At 38.9% G+C, this 18,599-nt stretch overlaps 1 protein-coding gene across 2 annotated transcripts in view; it reads right to left on the bottom strand.

The window, feature by feature from the left end:
- BNC2 (basonuclin zinc finger protein 2) overlaps positions 1-17,992 on the bottom strand; it is a 405,072-nt gene extending 387,080 nt beyond the window's left edge. For both annotated transcript variants that reach the window (XM_088129976.1, XM_088129975.1), the window contains exon 1: positions 17,069-17,992. In XM_088129976.1, the coding sequence (XP_087986102.1) occupies positions 17,069-17,071 (3 nt within the window). In that variant the 5' untranslated portion in view covers positions 17,072-17,992. The remainder of the gene's footprint in view (positions 1-17,068) is intronic.
- Positions 17,993-18,599: the final 607 nt, after the last annotated feature.

Here is an 18,599-nt window from a genome sequence, read left to right on the forward strand (position 1 = left end):
AAAGCTCACACCTATAACTCTAATCGATTCAACAGGGAGAAATTCTTAGCTCTCTTAAAACACAGATGCAAACAGACTTTTGTCCCACCATTATATAGCCATTATCCTAAATAAGACACAGTGGTTCTTGGACAAATAGCAAAACACTGTTATTAGATGATAGCTACTTTTGCTATTACTCCTATTTATTTAGAGCTCACATTTACAATAATAGCTTTGATTGCAAAGATGTCTAAAGGGCTTTACTAGTATCAGAATGAAATGACATATTAAATATTCAACAGTGCCAAGAACACTTAATGCTGTGTGAGAATGCAGAGAACAGAGGCTCCATAGCATTGTTAGTACAAGAGGTAAGTGGAGGCATGACAGAAAAAAAGTTCAGTACTACACTAGTTTATTCACTGCCTTTGAGCTTAAGTTACCAAAAGGTTTTCCTTACGGTAGGATACGTGTCCACATAATGGTTGCATACTTACCTCCATGCAGATTATTTCAGTACATTATTGTATTTAGACTCAGTACCAAAATTGTAGCTAAAGCTTTTCTGGCATAAACATTCCTTCTCAAAAGTGAGAAAAAATAATGAAGACCCAATGGAAATACTTAAGTTCCCAATCCCCTCCCTGAATCTCGTCTTGTGATTTTATAATTATTCTGGAACCAAGGCAAAAGTAGTCGTTTATTATAGCAGTCTATATGCCACTTTTCTAATAAAAAAAAATTACTTGACATTTTGTAAAAGGCAGACCAGAAGATTATACTCAAATGCACAATTGATATTAACCAAGGAATCTTACACTCTAATTATGGCAGGGGAAAAGACACATTACTGCTGCTACAACTGGATTTTAGTTCTGCCTGGTAAGGGAAAAGAAAACAGACCATTCAGGGAAAAAAGCATAAGATGGCAGTTAGCTCCAGAACATCTCCAGAAACCCTACCAAATCCATCGGTTAGGGACAGTGCTGACAAGGCCACTTACCCCCAATGGGTTCCATTAAACACACACTAATGGGAACACTGACCTTACATTGCAAAATATGCAACGAAGCTGTGTCTCCTTTTCACTTTTTCCAGCTGTAGAGCAGCAAGGATCTTCCTTTTTCAGACTCTAGGAAGTGGTTGGAATCCATTTACTATTTTAGAACTCCGTACAATGAGAAAAGAAAATATGCACAGCCATACTGAGAGAGGGGTTCAAGAACCCCTCAAGAAGGAAAAGTCTCTTTTGACAAGAAACCAAGGCAACAAGTATGCAACAAGAGCAGCTGCTGATACATACTAATAATGAAAACCTTCAATGGTTCGGTCATGCATTATGCTACATTACATTTCTGTTAATTATGGCTTGCTACATAAGTAAAAATTACCTGGATTCATACACTGCACTGAACCATTAAACTGTATCTTGCAAACCACAATAGGTAAGTTCACACATCACACTAAGCAAAACCCCATTCTAAAGTTAGGATTGAGAACAGGAGTTCAGTCCAGGGGAATGAGGGAACATGGCCCCATTTGATAAATAAAAAGCCAGAAAGAAGGGCCTCCATGACTCAAATCCACACTGCAGACACTTCAAAGCTGTTCCTTAACCACTCAGTCACAGCAGGAGATTGAATCAGCTATGGTCATTCATCTCTTTCCCCCTGACAAGGATTGGTCTAGTTAGGCAGAAACTTGTTTTATGTGCAGGGCATCTCAGATATAAAATCAAGGTTATAATTCTACACTGGGTTTATGTCTCACAGTAAGCCAGTTTATTAATAAATTAAAACATACAATGCCATAAACCATGTTTTACAAAACCACAATGGCTGGGTTCCTGTAGCACACTAGGCAAAAACCAAAGTACATTATGGTTTAGTACCATGTGTCAATTGGGTTCACCTAACCAGAGGCACATCTGAGCCAGTTAGAAGGAGTATAGTAACAGTCACCCACATATTAGCCCTTTTGGGTCTCTCCTTGGCATGAGACACATTCCTCTGCATTTTGCGAGTTATATCAGTACAGTAGCATCCTAAAGGCCACCTCAGGTGCCCTTTCCTCATCCTGCTCCCCCTTTCAACTGCCTCTCTCATATCTCTTGGAAGGAGCATCTAGCCCATTTCAAATTTGGAACATCTGTACAGTTAAAAAGCAAGGATTCTGAGTGAGAATCCCCTGGTCCTGCATCCATGAAACTCCATGCCCATCCCTCCTAAAGGGGCAGAATCATAGAGGCAAAGTGTTCCTACACCTTTCATAGTGCTTTCCAAGCTGTGAACCTGCAAGACAAAAACGCTCTCCAGTATTTGGCCAACTGCGGCAATGACTGGAATGGAATGTCTGGTCCATGCTCACCTTCAAATAAGGATCAGGGCTACTCTGTTATGTTGGAAATAGTGTGCTTTACCATAACAGCAATACCTATTCAGCAAAGAGAGAATAATACATTTTGTAGTAGTCTTCATCCTTGCCTTGCTTATGTCTATATAAGACACACTATTCTGGTACCTCCACTTGTGTGAACAGATGTTTGTGTCTTGAGTCACAAGACAAGATCGCTGTTAAGCTTCTAGGCAGAGAAGTATTATCAGTGCCCTCAAGTTCCTTGAAATGTTTCTGGAGCTAAGCTACAAAGTTTGGTTCTAACTCTGCCTGTTGTGTGAATCCAACCAGTGATTTGCAAGCTCTGGTTTATGGCTAACCATTAATGGGTTTTTCAACAGACCCTAATTAAACAAATGTTATGGAAAATGCTCAAAAAACAGTGGTCACAATACAATCCTTTCATTTTATCAGAGCAGTGCAGTACATTCCAGCAGCACCGAAGCCCATTCAGCTAAAGCCCATATGGAACTACTCTTCAATGCCCAGCTGGGACCTTACATTTCCTCTATAGTACTCCTCTTGAAAGGGTCCAATCTAAATTCCTAAAATTTCTATATTCCAGGTAGCCACTTACATTCTCAATGTAGTATTAAGGAGGGAGGCAGGACTGACTAAAGTTCAAATGGGTGCATGGACTTGCACCATAGCATACTGGCTGAAGTTACAGTTTTTCCCACAAGCTCAAGTTCTTTGCTTATTAAGGACAGTTGTGAATCAGTATCAACCAGGACGATTTTACAAAACTCCAACACCTTGGCTTTTCTAGGGAGACTTTTAAATGATGGGTTATGAACTTAGTGCATTTAAACAATGTATTAAAGATCTAGAAGCCAAACAGGACCAGTCTGCTTTAGCCAAGATTTTTTTTCTGAGCAGCCAAGCCCCCTTTTTCAAACTACTGTAGTATTTACATCATATAACAGCTTCCAAGTTCTGAGCAGCAATAATTTTAGCAGGCTTCAGTGCTCTCCCCATGACAGTTTTGAAGGGCCAATATTAAAAAGTTCCCAATGAGCAATTACTGCGCCCCGCAGACAAGCGGCCTTTGAAATTATAGGCTCATGTCCTTAGAACCAGCCTTATAACTCCTTACCTGGTAAAAACACCAGGGAATTTCTGATCCTTTTTATGTAGAGTTATTGGTATCAGATCAGTATAATTTAGTTTCCTTGAATGCAGCCAAATTCTGTCATACAGGCCTGTAAAAGTACTCTGCCCACCAATGAATCTACCACCTATTGTAACATTCTTATCATGTTTTGGTTTTTTATTAACTTGTTTTATTTTGAACTCTGGTCTGTGACCTTAATAAACCATCTATTATTCTCCTCTTTTGAGCTGGTGTGAGAATAGAGGAGAAGCTACTAGGTCAGCTCGCTACGTCATATAGAAAGAGCAGTGCAAAAGAATGGGAAACACCATTTCTGTTTCTTCCAACATCTACCTCCTAATGAGGATGGCAATATATTATAGTGGGCAAGAGTAAACCCTCTTCTATGAAACAGGCAGAGGATAGTTACCAAATACTTAGCATAGCAGAACAGCCTCCCAAACAGGCCTGCTATATATGTTGGTTGGTCTTTACTTAAGTCATTCTGAATATCAATATTGTGGGCCCTTTCTTTTAGTTCAAACCAGACTGTCAACAGGCTAGGTGAAGTCAACTAGTGAACTACTAATCCATAGTACTCTAGAGGTATAAGGATATCATACAATTGCCCTGCAGGATTAAGAGGCTGTAGTGTTAGCAAAAATTGTGATCTATACAAGTATTTCAGGTGGCAAATCTGTAAAGCAAGGGGCTCTGAAAATATTCACAGCAGCAGGAAATTGATTATTGCCATTATGATTGATAAAACACAAAATGGCATTTGCAAATTTTGGGTTCTATCTGTGACCCACGCCCCCTTTGATGTTATTTCAAAAATATTATTTCATTTATACAATCAGTTCCCAATTATTACATGTTGACTAATCCAATTAATGAACATGTATATATGAAATAACCCTATATTCTGTCATTCATCACCACAGTAGAACTGGAAGACTGCAATAATGTAAATACTTACGTAGTAGTAGATGGCACCACCTGCTCACATTTCAACTCAGAAACGACATAGATGGTATTGGTTAGTACTTGGGTATACCATGGCTACTGGCTGCTCTGAAAAACTGAAAAAAACATCCTGAAACAAGGCAATGGCAAAACACTTCTATTCTGCTACTGTCAGCCTTCCTAGGTAGACCCAACAGGAATCACAGATAAGCTAATTCTACTTAATTGTAAGGCTACATTAACAAAATCTGGCAAGTCTGAAAGTACAATTCTCCCGCCATCACCTTTACAGCCCAATAACTTAGGGAGGGTCCCTTCTGAGCCTCTTTCTCTGCCCACTATGCAGCTGTGGGCTATGCTCCCTCTTATCTGATCATTCCCTAGGGCTAGGGTTAGGGTCTCTTCCCCTCATCTCCCAAGGTCATTCCCACATACCATTCACATCTACCAAGAAAACTAAATAGATGTATCCAATCCACTATGTCATAAGCACAACTAAAGGAGATACCACCAACTGAAAAAATAATAACCTTTATGAGAGAAATAACAAACAGCTAGACTGTCACATCATCAACTGAATCATTTTCCCCATCCCAAAATGAGATGACTTTGGGTGATATATTATGCACCTTCAAGAAGCGTAATATCCTCAGAATGCCAGAAAGTGGCCACATCATGAAAACAGGGATCTGAGTTTACCCTGAAAATTCAGGAGGGAGGGAGAGAGAGAGAGAGAGAGAGAGAGAGAGAACACCCTAACTTTTCCTCACGCAAGTATTAAAAAAATAACCAACAGTTCTTCTGAGCCACTCTGATTTTTATCTCCAAAAAAATTTAAACTGAAGAATATCAGCTCTTTCCTAAAGTTCTAAAGATATCATAACCATGTGAGAGACGAGCGTGAGCTTTCATATCAACAACCATGGAACAGGTTGGTAATTAATGCAACACTTCAGAAATGATATTATACCATAAATGATAATGATATCCTAAAGTTTCAGGAGCTGCAAGATCCTGTATTTCATTCTCTTTCTAGATTATCGGTACTGTTTTCAATAAGGAAACTTTCAAATGCATGCAAACATTCATCTCTAAATATACTATATACTTTCATCTCTATCCCTTTAGCCTTTGAACAACGAGGATAATCATCATGACAAAACAGCACTATGAATAATCACCAGGGCAATAATTTGGTTGCATTGTATTAGTCGTCAAAACATCTCCATCTAAACATTTGTAATGCTGACAAGTTTTAAAAGTCTACGCATGAGATACAAATTTAGTTTGATTGTATGAATAAATAACAAAACTTGTTTAATGAAACTGGCACAATACCTTACAATTCAACGCGGTTAAGTCAGTAACAGTCTAACTAAAAAAGTAATTAGGTAAATAGCAATATGTACAGACTTGTATTCACATGAATATGAAATTGTCAACTTCCAAGAAAATAACCATTTTCTTAGTTCAACCTTGCCACTAATTAAGTCTTCCAAATTTGCTTTGCTGTCACTTATTACCTGAATTTTGATTCAGTTTCAGTTTCAATGTCATAATTAATAATTATTATATTATATTGAATTAATAATTCAATAATCTCCATGCTATATATGCTCTGACTTTTTTAAAACACTTGCTGTAGTTTTCCCCTAATAGGCATTGTCATCTTTGCATTTGGAAACTGGCACAGGGGAGAATGGCACATCATCTATGAATAATATAGTCTTTATGGTGTTGTGTGTGTTTTCATTCAGGTTTGGAACTTTTTGTTTTTGTCTTTTAAAATTCACTTTTATTATTCAGGCTTTCATATTGTGATTTTGTAACACAGTTTTGAATAAACTCTATTTTATAATTTCACCTGCAAACTTGTTTTTATTTTTATGCACGACTAACTAAATGATGTACTTAAGTAGACATAAATAGAGCAGACCTTTCTTTGTTTGGAATTACCCAACAAACCTGGCTAGACCGATTCTGTTTTGTTGTCAAATTGCCTTTTTTTGCCTTCTTAGACACAGAACATTGCTTGGAACACTCCTTCTTTCATTACATTTTCTCTGTATAAACTCACAACTATTTATGGCAGGGGTTCTCAAAGTACGGCCCACGGGCCGGATACAGCCCACCAGGGTCATTTATCTGGCCCGCCCACCTGATTGGCCGCCACTGCTGTCTGTCAGAAGCGGAAGTGTCGGGGCTGTGTTGGGAGCTGCAGGCGATGCACGAGGAGGGAGATCGCAGAGCTGGACTATTCTATATGACAGGTATGCCAGGTCCGGTGCCTCTCCTCCTTTCCTCAAACTATAGTCCGGCCCCCCAACATTCTGAGGGACCGTGAACTGGCCCCCCATTTAAAAAGTTTGAGGACCCCTGATTTATGGCATTTGAAATAAGGCATAAGAACATAAACTTAAAATTGTTTCACCCAACAATATTTCTGAATATAAATCCTATTTACATCATAAAACTCCCAACTATATTCTTTCTTTGCTAGATCTCAGCATGCATTGTCAGCAACGTATATGGAATTATTTCATGGTGCGCTTTAGTAGGTTATATTCAGAACTTAATACTAAGTGTCTTAAGTAGAACCATTTCAGTCTTTTGGCAATACCATATGCAATGGCAATTCAAGTTTGTTTCTATTATACTGTAGATGCCTTGAATTTCCTCCATAATTACTTTTGAAATCTTAGTCTTCATTAATAAGACTGTGTTTATAGCAGATAACATACTTTTCTAATATTACTTGCAGTAGGTGTTAGAATTCCATATAGCAAAACTCAAATCAGCAGGAAGCATAATGAACACGCAGACCAACAAGTTATGAGTTGGAGACCTTTCATCATATCAACCAAGATGTCAGAGACAGAGACGTGATGACAGAGGCATATACAATTATGAATATACAGACTTTCTCCTTCTCTCATAATTTATATCAGGCACAATTAACTGTCATACTGCAATGATGACAGTATGGTTTAGACAACTTTAGGCACATTCATGGAGGATTGTTCTATTCAGTGTTATTAAATGAGGAATATCTAGGTTCAGAGGAAACATCTCTTTGAATATCTCACTGAATTAAAGACTATTATCTTGAGAGCACATGTCTAGCAACAGATATATACAAGATTCTGAATTAGACAAACCCCATGAATGATGTAGCAAGCTAGCCATATCTGTTTCTTTGGCACGTGGATAGTCTATCTCCAATCATTTCAGTTAACAGCAGTGAAGGCTCAAAGGCATAAATACTGTTTGCTGCAGTGTTTGCTCACAAAGTAAGAATACATTGTGAGAATACATCTTAGTGTTGGCTAATATTGGTGTAACACAAGAGCTAAGCTAACTTTTGAAATTAAAAAAAAAAAAAAACACCCTTAAAACCCACAGAAAAGTTCATGCAACCCATCCTTTTCAAAGAGCAAATTCATTGTTAAGAGCCAACTGACAGTGGCGTCTGTGTTTCTAACATGAAATACATTGTTTTGATGCTTGACAATATATATTTTAAAGGACTGCAGGAAATATATTCCATTCTTGCAGGGTTTCTTTTATTATTGTTATTTTAAATCAATGCTTTCATCAGTTGCAGATAACATTTTTTTGTTTTGTTGTTATAACAGAAACATAAAATGAAGGCAACATGATTGACAAGTACCTCATAGGCCAACTTTGGCAACATTTAATTCACTTTTTCTCTTTTGGCTTCTTAAGCAGAATTCCTTCTCAGCTGTTTGCCTGCATAGTGACTCCCACAAAGCTCATTACTTCTAGGCTGGGCCTATCCCTCATGTTGTGCATTTATCCCTGGGACACATTATCAACATGTGGCACATGTCCTTGACATGCACAGAAGAGTTGCACCCCAGGACAGCAGCATCCGTGACAATAATGTTGACTCTGACTCCATTGTGGTTGCTGGGATGTGACTGAGAAATCTAATAACTGTGACAGTAGGCCTTTAGGTTCTGCCGTGCCTTTTCAGACAGTGAAGCTGCACAGACACTAATGAAAGGTTAAATGAATAGGAATAGCTGACAAGAGATACAATGAAGAAGGGCCTTGGTAATCTACAGACACTGAGCAGAGATCTTTGGCTCAAGCAGAGAAAGGACAGCACATCAGCAAGTCACAATATTTAAAACAGCTTGCTATACACAGAGGCTTTTGTGTCTGGATGCATGTCTGGCTCTGGAAAAAAAAGATATTGAAAAGGAATTCCAGCATGAGGCACTTTGGCAAATGTAAGGTCACAAAAAGGGGAAAAATGTTTTCTGTGTGTGCTGTTACATCTTTGTACTGAACGTTAAAAAGCTACTTTAGTAGCTACTAAAGACAGAGGAATCACAACTTTCAGGACAATCAGCCTGCATGACAATTACAACACGATTCCAACTCCGCTGCTCACTAATATTCCAGCTGATACTAAAATGACTCTTAACACTACATACATATTTGTTTTAAAACCAAGAGCATGTTGTAATCCATACAAGACTTTATTCACATTTCTTATTCCTAGAACTATGAATATCATTGGTATGAACGCACAACACTGCAGTACTTGAAAAGTGAAGAAATGCAAATGGGATATGAAAAAAATATATCAAATGATTCAACAAGCCCTTCTGGACTAAATATTTTTTCAAACTCTTATGGCATTTTAAGCCTTATTATTTTGATTTTTTTTTAGTGTTCTCACAAAAATATCAAAATGCTATAGTTGTCTGAAATAAAGACAAGCATAGAAGGACAAATAAAATTCTTTAATTGATAGAAAAATATGTGAATAAAGGAAATCTATTGCAGAACAACAGACTAAAATAAGGTAATGGCACAGTGCAGAAAGGAAGGAATAAGGGAAACTCAGAATGTTATCAAAGCAAATCTAATGGTAGTATTGATCATGATAAATGATCAATAAAAATAAAAAATGAACATGTATTCAGAAGTAAATGTTCATACTCACTTCAATATGGTTTCTTAGTATGCTCCTTACAACTTTACTCCATGATTCTATGTATATTTTAAAAACCTAATGAATTCAATACAGCTTGCTCTCAAGTAAATGTATCTATAGGATTGCATCCTTGATCTCCTTAAAAAAAAAAGGCTTTGATGCTAAATACATATATCAGAGGCAGAAACTTATATACAATATTTTTAGTGGAACTTATTTCCATGTAAGATGAGCCACCAGCACAACATGGCTCTTAAAAACGAAATGTATCTTAGTCTATGTTAACAGAAGCATAATATCCAGATCATAAATAGTAATAGTTTAATAGTTTCTTTCTAATCTGGGCTAGTCAAATTACATATGGAGTATAGTACTAACCAGTTAGTATGTCTGGAAAAGGACAATCAGGACCATCAGGGACTGAAAACTGATTTCTGGGAAGGGAAAAAGTTATGAAGAGGCAACAAAGGAATGACACTATAGTGATCTACAAATATGTAAATAGTTGCCAGGTTGAAACTAGAGCTGACTTATTCTCTCCTTCCACCCCAACCCCGTGAATATTGGATTAGAACCTCTGCATTGAAATTTCAGGGAACAGATTTTGACCAAACATTAGTAAAACCTTTCTAGCATTAAGAACATATGTGCAAATTCTTCCAGATCAATACCAGAGCTCTGTGCTCACTTCACTGCAGAATCCCCAAGGAACAGATTTGGCCCTTCACATCAATGGAACAACTTTTGCATGAATGAAATTTTGCACAGCAGTGAATGAAAATGCTCACAAATATAATAACTCTTGTGTATGCCATGAAACACAATGTGAATACACAATCACTCCATCAAAGCTGAGTAAGTTCCAGGATACCTGCAGGTATAACGGCCACATAAGCCACCATTCAGAACTACTGATTCAGGCTGCTTTTGAAATAGTGTTTCCCTAAAGAAGATAGTGAGATTTTGTTTATCAAACACTTTTTATAAAATTATACTCGATATATTCAAGCAATTTGGTGCACCTAAAATATATAATTGAAATCTATTAAAAATACGTAATTTATTGATAAGGTACATTTTCCTTGCACAAAGTTAGGTTCAACTGCTGCTATTTATAATATTGAAAGAATCACAGGTAGCAAGGCATGAAAACCCCTTGCTATTTGGAGAAGACCACCTTGGATCTTTATCCGTTTATATAAATCGGTTATAGTTAAAGAAAACAAGAAAGAAAATACAGTTTTATGTTACTTATTAAAAAAAAAAACTACTATTCCACTACCATATAGCTGGAAAAAGAATGTTGACTAGGCCAACACCTCACAGGATATACTAAGGTGTCCAATTTACACATTTTAGTAAGCAAAAATGTAACTTGTTTGGTTGTGGCTGAGGATTTGGTATGATCCCAGTAAACTATGGTTTAATCTATAAATTATGATCAAACAAACCATAGCTTAGCACAATGTGTGAACCTCATCATACTATACCAATTTTCCAGGCCCAACTGAAACTGCTGGTAAATCCTTAAATCAGGTTGCTCAAAAGATTGCCTGAATACAAAGAAACCCTATTGTGATGACCTCACGCACCTTACTTACGGGCATGCCATTAAGATCTGTTAGACTTGTGGGCATGAGAAACGAGGCCTTTTAAGTAGTATCTCCAGTCTACTGGCCTTTAAACAAACTTGGAATGTTTTCATTTTAAACTGTTATTAATCATTGGTGCTCTGTACTGTTTTAATTATTGCAACATTAATGTTACCATGTTTTAATCTTTTAATTTAGACTATGATTTTATTCCTCTCTGACACACCATATATTACAGTTTCCATAAAAACTACTTTGGGAAGGTTTTGCTCTGAAAGCAGCAGATAATTTTTTGAAAAAGCAAACAAAATCCTTGTATTAGCAAATACAGGCTAATACCAACAATGATAGCTGAGCCAGCCTCTCAGTTAGGTGACAAATTTGTATCTGGATTATAGCACTTTAGACTGCAGACGAACAGCAGCATGACAAACTGCTGCTCTGCTTCATGAAAAGGAATCCCTGCACTTAGAAAACTAGCATGTCATGTACAAAACTCACAGGCCATTACTGTTATTATTGAAAGGAGTAGCAGCCAATTATAAATGGCTCTTCCTCCACTCTGAAATTGTATAATCCAGCCACAGTTTTACCATTTCAATCAGGAAATTGTGTATACCAATCTGATGTTCAAGTGGGGAGGTAGAAAGGAGACAGCTTCCAATTACATATATTTTATACATGAGTATTGGAACTATTTATTTTCTTAAAATATAACTCCTGTCATGACTGCTAAGAAAGGGAAAAAAATCCAAAATCTTGGCATGTTATCTTGCAAGATTAATATGAATTTCTTAATTGGAACTATACCCATCTCAAATTATACTGGAAAGTATAGAACTTTTAAGTCACAATCATGGTAAAACCTGCCTGAATGTAAATTGTATCAATATGTAAGTGGAGTTTGATTGACAAAAAATACAAACAAGAATCAGTATCTTATTAAGTAGAAGAACTGTGGGTAGAGTCCAGCAAATACATGCTGCTATTGAACTGCTATTAAAATATACCTGTGACCTGCACAGTAAAATCACTAAAATTGGAGCTGCCCATCTCTTTTTAGTCAATGGGACTTGACTCATCTCATTCCATTGCTTTCAGTGGGATGAGCAGAGCACACTTAAATGAGGCCAAGAAGTGGGAACAATGAAGCAGAAGAGAAGGCAGTTTCCCTGGCATTTTAGACTGACACGGATTTTTCCATTCAGAACTCCTATCCCCACTGACAGCAATAAGAAGATAGAGCTATGTTAATTCCATGATTTGAATACTTGATATGGGTCCATCCAAGGGAAAGAAACTGGTGTATCCAAAGCTAGCTCTTCCCAGTCTGATCCTACTGGACAGAGCATCTGGCAATCACTTCCTGCCACTTAGATGCGGTAAAATCTTCCCAGAAAATCTCTTCTTCCAACTGTCAAATGGAGGAGACAATGGGTATTGAACTCTGTGTTACGAACTACAAAAATTTCAGTGGAATCCATAACGTTCAATGAACTAAGTAAAAGTTTCACCAATGGGTGTAGGTTGTTTCTACAGTCTGTCTATAGTCCACATCAGCCTTCCTCAATCCAGATGTGTTGGACTGCGGTTCTCAGAATTCCCCATTATATGCACCAAACTGATGAAGGTTTGTCTGTGTAACAAGAAAACCAACAAAATACCTTCTTAAGAAAAAAAATAATTACTATAATGATTATTATAAAAGGATTATAACTCATTATCACAATTTTTTAAAAAATGGAAAGTTGTTTTTAGGAAGCAGATGTGTATCCTGCAGACTGTAAGTGAAAAGAATTGTCCTTGTAAGGTAAGGAAAAAATCCACTTTTAAAATTAAGAATCATCTTATCGGAATCAAAACATTTTGGATATGCGACAAAAGTTTCAAATAATTGTAACGTCACCTGGAAAAATTAAAATACTAATTACCGAGCAGCAGCATTGTAGCTCATAATTTTTTAAAAATGTTTCTTCTAGTCCACTGGAAAGAATATTAACCCAAGTTTTACATATGTACTGATATTATTTTATGTAACAGAGATGGAGAAAATGATGAGACACTATTTTTCCCTACATGTAAGTGTTCTTCGTTTTAACTCAGCAATTTTTCCAGAGCCAAAGTTTGAAGAGATGTGGGTGATAAATGGAAACATCTGCTGTAACTTAAAAAATAAGTAAATATTATTGTGCTTTTTTAAAAAAGTCCACTAAAACACTTTCAATTGATACTTGGCTTAGAAACAATCCAGTCTGACACCTTGGATTGCATTCTTGTACATATTGAAAGGAAATGGTATACTCTTCAAGAACTGAAGATGTTACTTAACTTGGCAATACTTACAACTGATAGCAAAAACAAGACACACATACCTGGAACAGGACTGTCATATAAACAGAGAATATATAAACACATTAAGAGTTGTTTGATTCAGAAGTCTGCAGAGAGAATTTTGCTTTCCTTTAACAGAAGGCTAGAAATGCCAATAGTAATTTTCTCACTCTTCTCACAAAAATAATATTTACCCAGAATATCTCCAATGACTGTTTTTCTTGCTAAATCTCTTATGCATTCAAGTACTGGATACAATGGAATTACAATTATTTAGCAGGCTATAAATAATGTAACTGGCATGCACAATTGATATTTTAGCATGTCTTACTAGAACTGTAAAAGGCTCATTATAGATCAGCAAATCATTTCTAACAAGCAAGTTCGGCTGTGAAATACCAAAGGAAGTCTTTACTGTACACTGCTGAATTGGGTTTCCCTCCATTGCCTTTGAGCTTTTCTAAGAGATGTTCTAGAGGAACAGAGTCTCTAGAATTTTTGTATATAAGATGAAAACAAACTTTTAAACTCCATGATTCTGAACGCATTAAGACAAAAGATTAAACACTATGAACTATAAAAGAACACCTTGCCTTAATTCCCTTTTGGAAAGAAGCTCGTGGACAGTGCTGTTCTTTTGTACATAGTTTATTTGACCATTTTAAGTTGCTTTGTTAATTTTGGGGTCATATGGATAAATATGAAAGAGGTAGGGAAGTTGGGAGGGAGGGAAGTAACAAAGATCAACTCATTGGAAAAGTTCAAATAAGATACTATAGAGACAGCACCAAGTCATAGTAGGGGAAACCTGTTTTTCATAAATGTTGTCCCTCTTGGGTTGTCACACAGTACCTGTTCAAGAGCTTATTGAACTACATAGCCCCTCACTGCTGTACTAATGCTCTGAGCTCCAAGGGAATCATATTCCACTGCTGGCAACTTTAGCAGGGGGACCATGGCTGAAACATGAACAGTGTTTTCCTCCCACACACACCTTTCTTATCTTTCTTGCTATGCCTAAGCCAGGCAGATTTCTGGAGAGGAAGATGGGGGGGAAAAGAACAGCCCAGCACTGACTGGAGACATGGCAAGATGAAGTGAGAGGTCTGGGCCAGTCTTGGAGTTGTACAGATAAAAGTAATCAAATGACACTCGTGGAATGCAAACTGGCATTCTTGAACTGCAGCAATTGCACAATTCCTGAAACATCCCTGACAGCAAGCAAGATTAGAATAAAATATTAAGTAAAAGTGGTGAATTAAGAAAATTGAACCTCAAAATGTTACCATTTAACCATTGTGTCAGCAAGAATCAGGCCTGCCTGATTATCTAGTTTTGTTTCATGCAACTGGCTAACCAATCTGTCAAATATCCAGATCATGCTCTATAATATTTGAAGGAGAAGAAATCATTCAGGGCCATTCAAGTAAATTGCTTATGTCCTACTACATTTCTTATAAATGGTAATGTTTAAAGTAACTGTTTCTAAAATATCTGAAAGAGATCTTTATCACATTTCAAATGTGTGTAAAAACCCATTAAAGAAGCTTGTCTTGTGGTGTATTAATACTAAATGGCCACTCACAGTGTGTATGCAGACCTGTTGAAATGAATTCCTTTTAACATGCAGCTTGTAAAGTATTTTTTTAATTGTTTGAACTGGAAGCTTCAAAAACCGAAAAACCTTTGTATGTAACTACATTCATACAACGTTAGAAATGAATACTTAAGAGAATTTTCAAAAGAAACTGTCTATCATCATGCAGAAGTTCTTAGTTACATTTCAGACTAAAGTTTCTAGAAAGTTTAAGGAAAGAGCTAAGTTGCATGGTATTTCTTGTACAAACCTGGCATTCTGAAATTTGCTTATTAAGGATTATTGAGTAAATAAACATTAAACTTCCTTTCACATTTTTAGATATGAAAAATTCATTTTCAATAATAATTCCTGACCATAAAGGGATATGTACAGCAACAGTCTTATAAAAGAGTGATCGTGAAAAAAAAAAAGCCCATTCCTGTTTCTAAAGTTTTGTCTGACATGTAAGAAAAACATATGCAAGATTTAAGACAAAGTCTGTAGTGTTTTCATTTGACTTTAAAGCTTCAAGCTGTTTCTACTATTAGTGAGGCACGCATATTCAGCCAAATTTAAGACATTTTAATCCTTGGGTCCGCTTAGATTATTACATGATGTCCATTGTGCATCAATTTACAACAGCTTGACTCTAGAGTAAATGGGAAGCATCATAAATTGCAGACTGTTTCAAAACCACTTTATATTCTGCCAGTTTTATTGCAATCATAGTCCAGAGCATCTGACACTCTTCTTTACCCATTTATATCCCCTTTGCCTGCTTTTGACAAATCTCCTATCTAGCAATAGAGCTTTAATCAGGGGAACAAAACATGTCATTGTTTGGAAGTGAGAACAATATGATTTTCACTACATACACTCTAATTACACACTGAGAACTAGAGCATCCAGTCGCAAAGTGGGACAGCCACACAGCAAAGCATTCAAGACTTAAAACATGCTTAAAATACAAGACAGTGGTCCAGGAAAAATCTATCCATTTTCATTCCTACGCTAAAGATTATAAAAAAATTGCTTCCCAATTAGCTGAGCTACTGGATTTTTTAAAACTGTAAGCCGTAAAAACATTTCTTTCCACTCCTTTAAATATGACTTATCTAACAACTGTCCACATCAGACAACCCAGGTAAAAAAGTTTCAGCAAGAGCTCTCTAATTTATTTGAACTCGCATAAAAATTTCCAAAATAAAAAGGGCTGAGCAATTTAAAATAAAACCAGCCATTTTGCAATTCTAATAGATATCTGACGTTTCCCCGTTTACATATACACATTCCTGAACCGCATGTGCGATCCGCACGCGTTTCTTAATTTCAGTGGAGCTTACTTTCGAGTAATGTTGAGAATGACAACACTCAGGCAGGCGGGCAGACTTCTAAAAATTCTCCCTAGACTCTGGTCAAGTTTTACTAACAATTGCTGCCTGCCGAAAGGCAAACTGTAAAGCACAAGGCCAAAAAAGTTGCGACCGGACGGCAGCTTTATCATTCTGCTCCCTGAGCCTGAGGCGACGCGGATCGCAGACACACTAGCGCGCGCGCAGGCACGCACACACACGCACGTCTCCCTTCCTTTCCCCCAAGATCGGTTCCGCGTTAGCCTATCGGTTTGTTACCAAAGACGACGTCTGTCAACTGACAGAAAGGGAATTGCTTCTTTTATTTTCCTACTTTCCCTAACACGATCCCTTATGCCTTAGGTTAAAAGAATAACCTCTGCCCCGCCCGCTCACTCTAGTGATCTTTTTTCACCTTTGACGCGATTTTTAAAAAAAGGAGTAAAAAGAAAGAATTCTAGTTCCCATCTAATTCTCCCTTCCAACCAGAAAGGAGGGGGGAGGAGAGGAGGAGGGGGACAAGAAGCACTGGACGAAGTTTTAAGTTATGTCACTGTCCTGTATTCTCCCCCTTCCGCCGCTCGCATACTCTACTCCCCCGCCGCCCCCCCCCCCCGCAGGTCTCTGCACCACAGGAATTTTTGCCGACTGCTTGTTTGTTTCAACGGTTTTAGAAACACGCTTCCAGGCAGGGCTGTTTGCATTACGGCACATTTGGAAAAAAAGAAAGGAAAGAAAAGGAGGGGAAAAAGGACTAGGGTTTTTTTTTTTTTTTAGGAAATAAAGAAAGGATGTTGGAAAACTTCTTACCATTTCTGCATGCTGCTTGTCAAGGGCACCCCCTCGGCTCTGGAACTCCTCTCAGCGGCAGCGCCTGCACCGGCCCTTCCTTCCTCCAGCTTTTGACTCCAACCCCCCCCGTCTCTCTCCGAGCTCTCAACAACACTCCAGGTGATTTTCACACACAAACACACACACACAAACGAAGACTCCAAGGTCTTCGCACCCCAAAAACTTCAGCTGCGGTGGGGGGGGGCTGGCGGGGGAGATGCGAGAGGTGAGGAAAAGCGAGTATTTGCCTCGAGGTCAAGAAGCAAGAAATTTGAATCTGGTCCTTCCACAGGTTGGGTGAAAGGAGGGGGGCGAGGTCGTCCCAAAACTGAAAGAACACAACAGAGCTTCCCCCTTCCCCGCTTTCTCCCCCCCCCCTCTTTTTTTTACCTCCTCCCACCGCTACTGTACCTCAGAGCAGCTTGTTATTGGTCCTGGGAAAGGGAGAGAGGAGGTGGGGAGTAGGAATGGGAAACTTTTCCCCCCTTGGGCAAAGCCGAAAAAGCCAACAAGAGGTCGCCTGCGCCCAGCTGTCAAAAACAAAACAAAACCGAACCGGGAAGGGGGGGTGAAACCGCCTCAAACAGACCCCGCCGGGAACTTTTATTATTGGGAGTTGCGCGCTTGGAACTGGGTTTGCGGCGCGCGCTCGCTCGCTCTTTCCAGCCTCACCAACCGCGCCCCTCCCGGGCCGGTTCCCTCTCGCGGCGGCAACACGCGCTCCTCGGTTGCCGCCGCTTCTCGTCTTCCTTATCAGCTCAAGGCGTCCAGGCGCCGCTGGAGGGAAAGAGCGAGAAAGGGGGAAAGAAGGGAGGGAGGGATAGAGCAAGAGCAAGCGAGCAGGGAAAGGGGAGAGGAGGAGGAAGAGGAAGCCGCGGCGCAGACAAGCGAAAGTGTGGGGAATGGAGCGCGTTGCAGGCGGAGTAAGCAAACTTCGGCAGCCCGTGAGGAAGATTTCTCTCCTCGTTTCTCGCGGTCCCGGCTTCCGCCGCCCCTCCCCCTCCGCCTCCCCGGTGCTCCACCGGCTTCTGTGGTTTTACCGCCCAAGTGTTCATTTGAAACAAAATATTATCGTATTTTATTTTATTTTTGTTATGTTTACACGGACCACGAGCACTGCGCCGCCAAGGCTGCAGGCTATTTGGGTAAAGGCGAAGGTGCCTCTCTGGGCGAGCGGCAACCCTGAAGGAGACGCCAGCGAGAATGCCTGCGCGCCCTCCAGGCTCCCGCCCGTCCGCACGCGAGCGCTTCGCCGACGGGGCGCGCGGATTTCGAATTCGAATTGTGTGGGATTTCGAGCTCAGTAAAGCCGGGCTTCGCCGAAGCGTGCGCGCACAAACGCACACACGTCCGAATCGCCGCCTCCGCTTTGCGGTTGAGTAGGGAGTTCCACCGTCTTTCGTAAACTTTATGCCTAGCTCAAGCCCGCAACGGAGACGGCACGGTTAGAAGGAAATCGTTGCGTTGAACCGGTTCCGTCTTCCAGCTCGCCTCGCCGAAACACCTTATC

Source organism: Python bivittatus, unplaced genomic scaffold (genome assembly GCF_059951505.1).
Source record: "Python bivittatus isolate LINGU-HERP-01145 unplaced genomic scaffold, Pbiv_v1 ctg000850_np1212, whole genome shotgun sequence".
Taxonomy (NCBI): domain Eukaryota; kingdom Metazoa; phylum Chordata; class Lepidosauria; order Squamata; family Pythonidae; genus Python; species Python bivittatus.